The sequence below is a fragment of the Nelumbo lutea genome, chromosome 1 (assembly GCF_056320005.1).
Source record: "Nelumbo lutea isolate HS-2025 chromosome 1, American lotus-T2T, whole genome shotgun sequence".
In the NCBI taxonomy this organism is placed as follows: Eukaryota; Viridiplantae; Streptophyta; class Magnoliopsida; order Proteales; family Nelumbonaceae; genus Nelumbo; species Nelumbo lutea.
Window position 1 is genome coordinate 84,406,587 of NC_142684.1, and position 9,952 is coordinate 84,416,538.

Sequence of the window (9,952 nt, forward strand, 5' to 3'; positions counted from 1 at the left end):
AAACAGGGATCAGAGAGACCAGGGTGGATGACCTGGTGCAGTCGCTCCGATGCTTAAGTTAGTATTCTTGCTTTGGTTGCAAGCTAAAGTTTGAATGCTAGAGAGCTTGAATGTAAGTAATTGCGTGTACTTGGGCCCTGGAAGGGTTGATGCCTTTATATAGTTGAGCTACCGTGGGTCTCACAAAACGGTTCCAGGATCTTTGGCCTGAGTAGATGAGATCCATTTCCACTTTAGCCGGGGAGTAACGCATTAGTCAATGAAGCTTATCGTTACCGCCCGATCCGGGCAGTGAGAGGATAAGGCCTACCGTTACGCGGCATGATCCCAAGAGGTTCGGAGTCCGTTGAGAAGCTTCTGGAGTCGATTACATGCCACTTCAATTCCTGGGCCCTAAATTGCCTCAGGTGCCAAGGTGCCTCTATACCGAGGTGACTCTTAGGCCGAGGCGACTTTTATGCTGAGGCGACTTTTATGCCGAGGTGGATTTGAGGCAAGGTGGCTTTGTGTCGAGGTGGATTTGTGCCGAGATGACCGAGCACACAAGCTCTAAAAACTGCTGACTAGGCTCCTCTCGCGGAGTTGTCATCCTACGGGCAGATCACGTCCACATGACCTTTGCTTACTAGCTCGTGCCAAATTACCCCCTATCAATTACAAAACAGTTGAATTTGACATTAATAGGCATTTTTAATTTTGAGTGTAGTTTTACACACATGTTAATTCCAAATACAAATAAAAAATACTCTCATGATTTACACTAATCTTCCAAATGCACAACAATGTAAAACTAAACATTGACCGATTCAACTTTTGTGATGATACATCTGGTCGTTTTTCATTTACATCGATGTATTTTTATATTTACACGGATAACAAACACAGCCTAAACGATTGTTGAATTAGAGATGGTACAATTAAACCAGGGGTTGAGGAGAGAGGGTCCGGATGTAATAGACACATTAGGTAAGCACAATGAATGAGCACGTAATAGCTGTGTGACACATATGCCGGTTAATGTCTTTCATCCAAACGTTTTTCTCCATTAGACATGAATTTTACATTATTTTATTATCTTCATCAAAATAATTAAAAATAAAAACAATAAAAAATGAAAACTTAAATGTATTAGGAATTGGGACTCATTTACGTTTTTCTTTTTCAGTGTTTTTTTATTTTTAATTATTTTAATAAAAATAATAAAATAATAAATAATTTTTATCTAACGGAACAAAAACGTTTGAATAAAAACAATAGATAATTGGACATGTAACACAGCCATTACATCCTCGGTACTACATCCGGACGCGAGGAGAGGAGGGAAAGTGTACTGCACAGACGTAGTACAACCGTCACCATTCCAAACAAGATAGAGACGGAAATTCTTAACAAAAATATCACTACACCCGTCCACGAAGGAAACCTTTTGAGCCATATATCAATCCTTACTCAGTAGGGCCCCGTTGATGGTGTGACCGTGTCTTCTCTTACCCGCCACTCCTCTTTGTTATAATCTATTAATTCTACGAACGTATATGCATCTCAAGTCAAAATGGTTCTGAGTGGTACTTGCATGTGTACTACATTGAATTCTTCCCAGCATCGCTCGTACATATAAATTCATCCTCTCCCTCTCCCTTGGCTTTGACATATATTTAGTGCTCGGTGCGGAGAACTGGGATTTGGCCGCCCCTTGGAGTAAGTAGCCACAGTTTGATATTAGTCGGCCCATATAATCCCAACTGGCCAACTCCATGATCGATCGGCAAATACATGAAGAAGCGTCAACAACCTTCATTAGAAGAGTTGAATTACTTAATTTGCTGGATGCTTATCAGGTATGATCGAATTGCATATTTCATCACCTGACCTCTTCCCTCAGTTTCAATCTTTACTGTCGAACCTCTCTTTCTTTTTTAGCTCCTCGTCAAATGAAACAGGCTAAAGCTAGCATCCTTATTCCATCGTATCTCTTTCATGAATTAGGCTAATAGATTAATCCCTCCATCTCTTTAATCCACATAATTAATGTCATATGTGGTTTTATCTATTTTGAATTTTTCTTTTCAAGATTCTCTCCTGCTCACTCGGACCCTTGCGCGTGATCAAAATCAAACCCGGGTAAGTGGGTAACTGCAGTGCAGTCTCTCCGTGGTAATAAAATCGGTGGACCTCACGTGTACGGTGCACCCTGCCGGCCACCCCTACCCTAAATCCACTGTAATGTTGAAGAAAAGGAAATTGTCTAAAACAGTAAAACGTACCATTACTTCTCGTTAAGTCGTTGTTTGGCATCGATGCTGGTGCTCGGAATATTGCACCCTTTTCTTAGAAAAACGGTGTTGCGCATGTAATAAATAACACTCGTTTTGTTTGATTTGCTCTATACATGTGCATTGTGATGAGAGAACAGCATCGATGCCAAACATCCACTAAAATCATCGTAACTTTTTTAAAATCGTTCAGGAAACATTGTCAGAAGTTACGTAATATAAATACACAGTGGAGGGTCCACTTTTCTTTGTTTGATTTGAATAAGTCTTATATAAAATGTGCATAAAATTTTTTAGAGTGAAAAGTGATGGTGAGTCTTAAACAATTTCCAAAAGAAATTACTGAAACTACAGAAGGAATCGAGTAAAGAAAATTTTTCTCCTGTTTATTCCTTTAACTAAAAATTAAGCATTGGAGTCGTTGACTACAGAGGCAACCACCTCCGGTAGTTCTTTCTCCGGTTACACATCTTAGGAGTACTCCACGTCGTGATCCACCAAAAACCTAAACTGGGTGGATGCTGCTTCAAACTTATTCAAAAAGGCAAAGGGGGAAAATACAATAAATTGAAACAAACAAAAGGAGGATTCCTACACGCAGTCACAAATCACGAAGCGAACACTATCTTGATCCCACCAATGGTGACAAGGTCCCCTCCAATCCTTGGTACTATAGTCACCACCACCTCGTCGTCATCTTCGGCATCCAAATCCTCCAGCAATTCCGAGATACCGAATCTCAGGCACGTCTTAAGCTTGTTCATCTTCTTCCCGTGCTTGTGGGGAACATTCACAAAGCTCCCGGCGAACTCACTCTTATCCGGGCTTGGCTCGTCCTCGTCGTTGATGTAGACGTCGAACTTCACCACCGTATCCCTCTCCAACTCTACTTGGTCTATTACCAATATCTCCTCTTCGTCCTCCTTCTCCTTCTTGCTCCTCGATTTCCTCGGCCTCTTCACCACTACCTTGAATGGCGCGTCAAGTTCTTTGGGGAACTCACTGACGGTTGGCTTCTTCTTCTTCAACCCCCTATCCGTAATCTTCAGTTTCTGAGCAGCTGCCATGAGTTTACCAGGCGTGGGCCTCGTCTTCAGCCATGGAATCTCCACGTCCTGATACGAGTACCGGAGTTTCTTCTCGTCCAGGCAGTCCCGAACCTTAACTCTCACCAGCTGCTTGTTCTCGTCGTACAACAGGAAGCCCGCGTTCAGCCAGTCGGGGTCTTTGAAATCCTTTCTCCTTCCTCCCAGCTTTTTCCATATTGTCCACATCCGGTCGACGTTGGAGTGGTGGGCATAGAAGATGGGGTCTCGGGCTGCCGAGTAAAAGTTGCCCATATTCTCTATATTAGGCTGGGTACGATCACCGGCCCATAGATGAACCGGTCCATGTGGAACGTTCTCAAGCGACCCGAAACCAGGGTCGGGTTGGTCTCCGGCACGGTACGGCGATCCAAGGAAGAGCTGCGCCGTCGAGCCATTGGACACCACTTGCCGGTACATGGTGGCGAGATTGTTCTTCAGTAGTTGCTCAGGAGTCATCGTGGTGTCTTGTACATTGTAGTTGAGATCGATCATCGTCGGTGGCTGGTGCTTGGCATCGCGGAGTTTGTCGTAGAGAGGGGAGTTAGGGTTGGCGTACATGGTTGGCATTTTCATGCCGGCGGGAGCATCCCAGTTCCAGTAAGGCAACGCAAATGTGGGGTCGTCGATCAACTTGCCCAACATCCTCTCGTAGAAGTAGAGATAGTAGCGGTGGAATGGGAAAAACAGCCACGAGTTGTGCACTTGTAATTCCAGGTCCGGGAAACCAATCTGGTCATAAGCTCCATCGCAGTAAGCGCAGTGAACATTGGCCTGTTGCGTGAAGTTACGTGGGTCGTCGGCGGGGAGAGCCTTCATGAGGGCAATGGCCTTGGAGTACTTGGCGATATACTCTTCGTCCACCATGTGAGCAGCTGGTCTGACGCGCATGGGTTCCGATGAGGATGGCAGCTTGAAGTCAACAATTTCCGAACTGGCAGGCGGGCAGCAGTTGGTGGGCTTTGCGCCGGCGGGCAGGTCGGCTGCTCCGCACTTACTTAGGTCCGGGGGCATGATCGGAGCCCCAAATGCCAATCGATCAGCACCGAGGCCGGTGGCACCGTACAAGCCTCCCAAACCAATAAGCACATTCCTCCTGTCCAACCTCCCGAGAGATCCCTCTTCATTACCGGATCTGGTTGGTTTCTTTTCTCCATCGGTAACTTCACATGAGACCTTACGAACCATTCGGTAACGACGCTTGCCGACTATGGGGACCTGAGACCTCCTCTGGTTGAAGGGGCACAGAGAGGTGGAGGCATTAGAACTGCTAGCGGGAGTAAGAAGGGTGTGATTCAAGGGAGAAAGCGATGCCATTATGCTTAGTTGGAACTTAGGCCGAAGTAAACGAAGGATGAGAGGAGTAGAGGACCTCCTCCGTTTTTATAATGAACCAGTATAGCCACCATTCACTATCCGACAAAAGCTTGGAGATTAAGAAACCGAATCCACGAGGAAAAGAAGATAAGCCATAAGCGGGAGCCTAGTTAGTCTGTGATGACTTACAGGCTTTATTAGACTTTTATTCACTCACTCTAAGATCATTGACCAATCTAACCAGCTGGTTTCGTATATCATTAATATTTCGTATTTGTCCATTGACTTAGTCGCCCGCGGTGGCGCGGTTAAATAAAGAATATATCTAATTTTCTAAATTAATAATTTCGTTGAGAGATGGCCACCTCGATTTTAAGTTACGGGTCGTCCATTCTTTATTGGGGCTCTCCACTTGGAAACAGTAGAACAGGCTGTGTTGGTGAATGGTGATGGTCCGGCGGCAACACCACATCCAAACCGAATCGACTTCCAATAACAAGTTGCAAGCAACTTCGTTATCTAGGAATCCACTTGTTCGGTGGATGACACAGCACAAGTCTACTCTGCGACCGGTCAAGTACTCAGGGTTTGCAACTTTTAATTAAAGGTAGGCTCGTACAAATATATCAAAGGCTTTGATTTTTCAACGCAGCGCTACGATAATAGTTATAGGGTAAAATACAAAAACCTTCCTTTTAAGTTCCCGACAATCAGAAAAAAATTTCTTATAGTTTCATTTTAATAAATATCTTTCTTAAATTTTTTTGAGAAACTCAATAAAAACCTCGCTTTTGTTACTGTTCTAGACAAAAAATGTTAAATTGATGCATCAGTTTTTTCTAAATACTCATTCTATCTTTTTAAAAATTATTGAAATAATCCCATTTTAATTCAACGAAAATCTCTTTTAATGATCATTTCAGTAATTTTACATATAAAACTACTGAAATATATTTTTTTGTTGAATTAAAATAGGATTATTTCAGTAATTTTGTATGTAAAATAATTTATAAAAGGATAGAATGGATATTTAAAAAAAAAAAAAAAACTGGAGCATTGATCTAACACTTTCCCTCCGGAACAATGACGGAAGGGAGGTTTTTGTTGAATTTCTCAAAATATGAGAAGAGGTATTTGTTAAAATAAAACTATTGAAGAGGTTTTTATGATTGTCAAAAACTTTAGGGGATGTTTTTCTATTTTACCCTAATTAATATCCAATTGCGTAAATTTGCAAATATGCCATCACTGTAGTATGTACCATTAATTTATCCAGGAAGTGTCCCGATCAAAATGTTGAGGGTAACTTGGTCCATTCATCTTAAATTCTTAAATTCCATTATTGTTCATGTCTTAATTTTGTCCAACCATCTTGGTAGAATGAGGTAGCCATTTATTTTACCAACTTTGCACCAATATGTTAACAAAAAGAGTACTAAACCCTATGCATGGCTGCAGAGATAACAGAGCAATACTTCAAAATGGATCGGATCGGATGGTAAAGGTTATAACCGCTCCAATCCAATCGATTCAAATTTCGTAAAAAAATCCATTCGATTTTCAAGATTATGATTCAAATTTGAATTTAAATATTTTATCAAATATCCACTTTTTTTTTTAGAATAATATCCAATTTGATTTGAATTATAATAAAAAACTTAATAATTTAATATAACATAAAATACATATATAATTTACATAAATAATATATAACATATAATAGTTCATAACTAATGAATCAGATCGAGGCATATTCAAATTCGATCTATTAGACTGACTTTCATGGTTCGATCAAGATCAAAGAAGGTATCCGAAACTCACTCTTACAAATTAGATTTGAATCAGGATCCGATTTATTTGTAGCCCTAATTCTTTTACCTAAATGTGTGGGTTTGCAGGCGTCTACTAATTAACTCATGCACTTCATGGGTTGTTCTTGCTATATTATCAAATTCTATATATATGAAGGCTTCTAATAGTAAGAGCTGAACATGAAAAACAACCTTCTCCACTACTCTACTACTTTGGAGTTTAGTCACCCAAATTCCAAAAGATATAATAAAAAATAAATTAAAAAGATAACTAAACCCAAAGGTCTTCTTCTACCAAATCCATTTACAGATTAAGCCACCTCTATCTGGTTGTCTCAGAAAGCGATAGATTCCTGTAATATGCCGGTCTGAGAATATGGATGATGGTATATAACTAATATCTAAATCTCCATGAAAATAAAACGTAAGGATAAGGATCTTTAACATTAATATATACTTAGGTCTTTAGAAAATTTATATTAAATAAAGTTGGAGCCAATGTCATATCATGTAGTGCTAGCTAGGTCAAAGAAAACATTAATTAGGATAGTACAAAACAGATTATATGAAACTGGACAATTCGATGATGAATGCATAAAAAGATATTCAAAAGGAAAAGAAAAGGTTGAAAAGTAGGGAGAAAAAGTCATCTGTGGATTTTTTTTACAAGTCCGTCCTTTGTGGATTGATCCTTATCATCTACAGTATGGTCTCACATGGCGGAGATAGTTGAATATTTTCTTTCCTGGAAATTTTGTGTGATATGGCCCACTAACCTTATTGCATAGTGCATGCCCAGCCTATTCAGGTCGGCACAAGGTATAAGGTAGTTCAGATCTGCTACCAACTTTCTCCTCATGAATGACAAGGGAGATAGTTCCATGTGCGGCCTGTTGGGTTATTGTTGGGGCTTGGAGGGCTGTACTGACAACAGATCTATACCCGGTATAGGGTAGGGAAAACTGCCCATTCTTGTTAGGGCCCGTTTGGAAAGATTGAGATGAAGATTCCATTAAGCTGGTTCAGATGTTTTGTACCACTAAAAATAAACTATTCAAAACAGCCCTTCAAATGACTGACGGATAGTTCATTTGGGTTCTTTGAATTTTTCATTAGACATCATTTACAGGCTATTCGGATAAAACCTACAAAACCAGGAAGTCATTCCACTTCAGCCCTCCCAAACGAGCACAAAGGATGAAAGGATGGGTCGCAGAAAGATATTCTAGTTATTCTGTCTTCAAAACTTAAAGCAAATGCAAATTAACGAACATATATACCGTGTAATATCACAGGAACGGCTCTAACAAAATCAAAGTTTTTTTTTTTTTTTTTTTTTTATTCTGTGAGCTGACAGAGCCAAAAGGCTCACGGTGTTTATATGTGGTCAGATTGAAATAATATCAACGCCCATGGCCCATACCGGCCATCCCCCGTCGGCCCGTCTCATAAGAATTTAAGAGCAATAAATGAGGTGTAGACAGGGCAAAATTTTACAGTACTACCGAATCCTTGATGGAAGCAAAAGCTTTCCATCGTATGGTGTTTGGATAGCTAGGTTGTGTTTGGTTGCAATGCAAATTTATTTGTACTAACATAAATGCATACAAGTGCAAAAGTAAAAAATGCATTTTTTTTGTTTAATTTTGTTTTAGATTTTACTTTAGTCTGCGTTAAGTCTTAATTTACTTCATTTGTACAATAACTAGGGGTGTAAATGGATCGAACTCGAATTGGATCAAGCAATATCCGAATTCGAATCCGATTAGAAAATACAATATTTGAATTCAATTAGATATCCGACAGATATTGAAAATTAATATCCGAATTCGAATCGGGTTAAATATTCGAATATTCGATTCGATTAATTAATTATTTTAGATAATTAATAAATATATAAAATAAATATTTTTATTGATATAAAGTATATAAATATATAAATTATTTATATAACTTAATTATTATATAAATCATATAAAATATTTTATATATTATATAAGAATTAAATAATCGGTCGAATTTGGATATTTATCAAATCAAATCAAGTCATATCCGAATTCGAATCTGATTAACTATTCAGTAAGAATAGGATATCCGAATTCGATCGACTAAATATTCGAATTATCTGAATTCAATTCGATTATGTTGAATATCAAATTTGAAATCGGACTTTCGAATACCGATGACACCCTTAACTATAATCAAACAAAATAAGCTAAAATTTGAAATAAAAATATATAGGTCAGAATTTACACACAAATCATTTGCACTACCATGGTTTTGCATCAGTACAAATTTATTTGAGTAGCAACCAAATGCAGCCTTAGTAATAAAATATGGAGTTGAAGTTCTTAGAGTAGCTAAAGGTTCCATCTTTAGAATACTATTTATCCTCAATCATTAAAATGAATTTGTCATTGGGTAATAAAATTAAAAAACCTTCCATAAAACAACAATAATTCAAATCGAGTGAGATAAGTGAAGAAGACAAATTATGTGTAGAAAAATGAGTTACACCTTTTTTTTTATACATAGGTTAAACATATGTAAGACAGAACCCAAGGGGAGTTATCTCTAAGCTCAAGAAAAACAGGATGCCCTATATTTGCAAGCCAGTCCATCGTTTGGTTTCCTTCTCTCCAAATGTGGGAGTAGGGGTGTCAATGGACTGGTTTTGGGTTGGACTCCGTCCAAATCAATATCCATTTGGACGGATTGAATGGATCAATAAGACATATTGAATTTGGATGGATTGGACGGACCAATATGATATATTGGATTGGACCTGGTCCGTCCATAATGAATTTATATTGGATTGAGCCAATTTCTAGTCCGTTGATAGAAGATTAGAACATAGGTGTCAATGGACCAGGTTTGAGCTGAGACCAATCTAAATTAACAGGAATTTGAACAGATTGAACAATCTCTGAACTGATCCAAAAGGGTCCAAAATATTCATTGGACTGGATTGGACCAGGTCCATTTGTAATGGACTCACATTGGACTGGACCGGATTGGACCAGATCCAGTCCAATTGACACCCCTATGTGAGAGTAGGCAATGTGCAGATTATTGTCAATATTCTTGATTTTTTTACATTCCCTAACTAGAGCATATAATGTCTAAGGAGGTTGATCACTTTGAAGTAGGCAATCAATACTCAATAGTTAGCTTTGAGTCTTATTCAATCCACACGTTGCTAAACACGCTTTATAGATTCTAGAGAGTAAACTTTAAAAATTTTAAGTCTACGCGAGGTTTCTTGTACAACCACAAATTTAAGTTAAGGTAAATTACAAAAACTTCCCTATATCATGGGGTCAGTGGCAACTACTCCCTAAACTTTCATTTGTGACAAGGATCCTCTGAAATTCTTACAGCGCAACAAATACCCCTTGGTAGTTAAATCAAATGACCGGATGTGTTAAATTATCAAAATATTCAAACGAATTTTTTTTATTTTCTT

At 38.8% G+C, this 9,952-nt stretch overlaps 1 protein-coding gene and 1 long non-coding RNA gene across 2 annotated transcripts; one reads left to right on the plus strand and one right to left on the minus strand.

Moving 5' to 3' along the window:
• The first annotated feature begins 1,699 nt into the window (after positions 1 to 1,699).
• Positions 1,700 to 2,377, plus strand: LOC148875798 (uncharacterized). The gene is made up of 2 exons (XR_016105315.1): positions 1,700 to 1,838; positions 2,072 to 2,377. It is a non-coding gene; the product is annotated as an uncharacterized LOC148875798 (long non-coding RNA).
• A 261-nt stretch (positions 2,378 to 2,638) lies between these two features.
• On the minus strand, positions 2,639 to 5,021 carry LOC148875799 (polyphenol oxidase, chloroplastic-like). Its single transcript, XM_088965584.1, has one exon. It carries the CDS (start codon positions 4,673 to 4,675, stop codon positions 2,882 to 2,884), a length of 1,794 nt encoding a protein of 597 aa, XP_088821710.1. The 5' UTR covers positions 4,676 to 5,021; the 3' UTR covers positions 2,639 to 2,881.
• Positions 5,022 to 9,952: the final 4,931 nt, after the last annotated feature.

What these genes read in the sequence shown, in the direction of transcription:
- LOC148875799 (XM_088965584.1), bottom strand. Translation starts at nt 4,675, where the DNA reads ATGGCATCGCTTTCTCCCTTGAATCACACCCTTCTTACTCCCGCTAGC.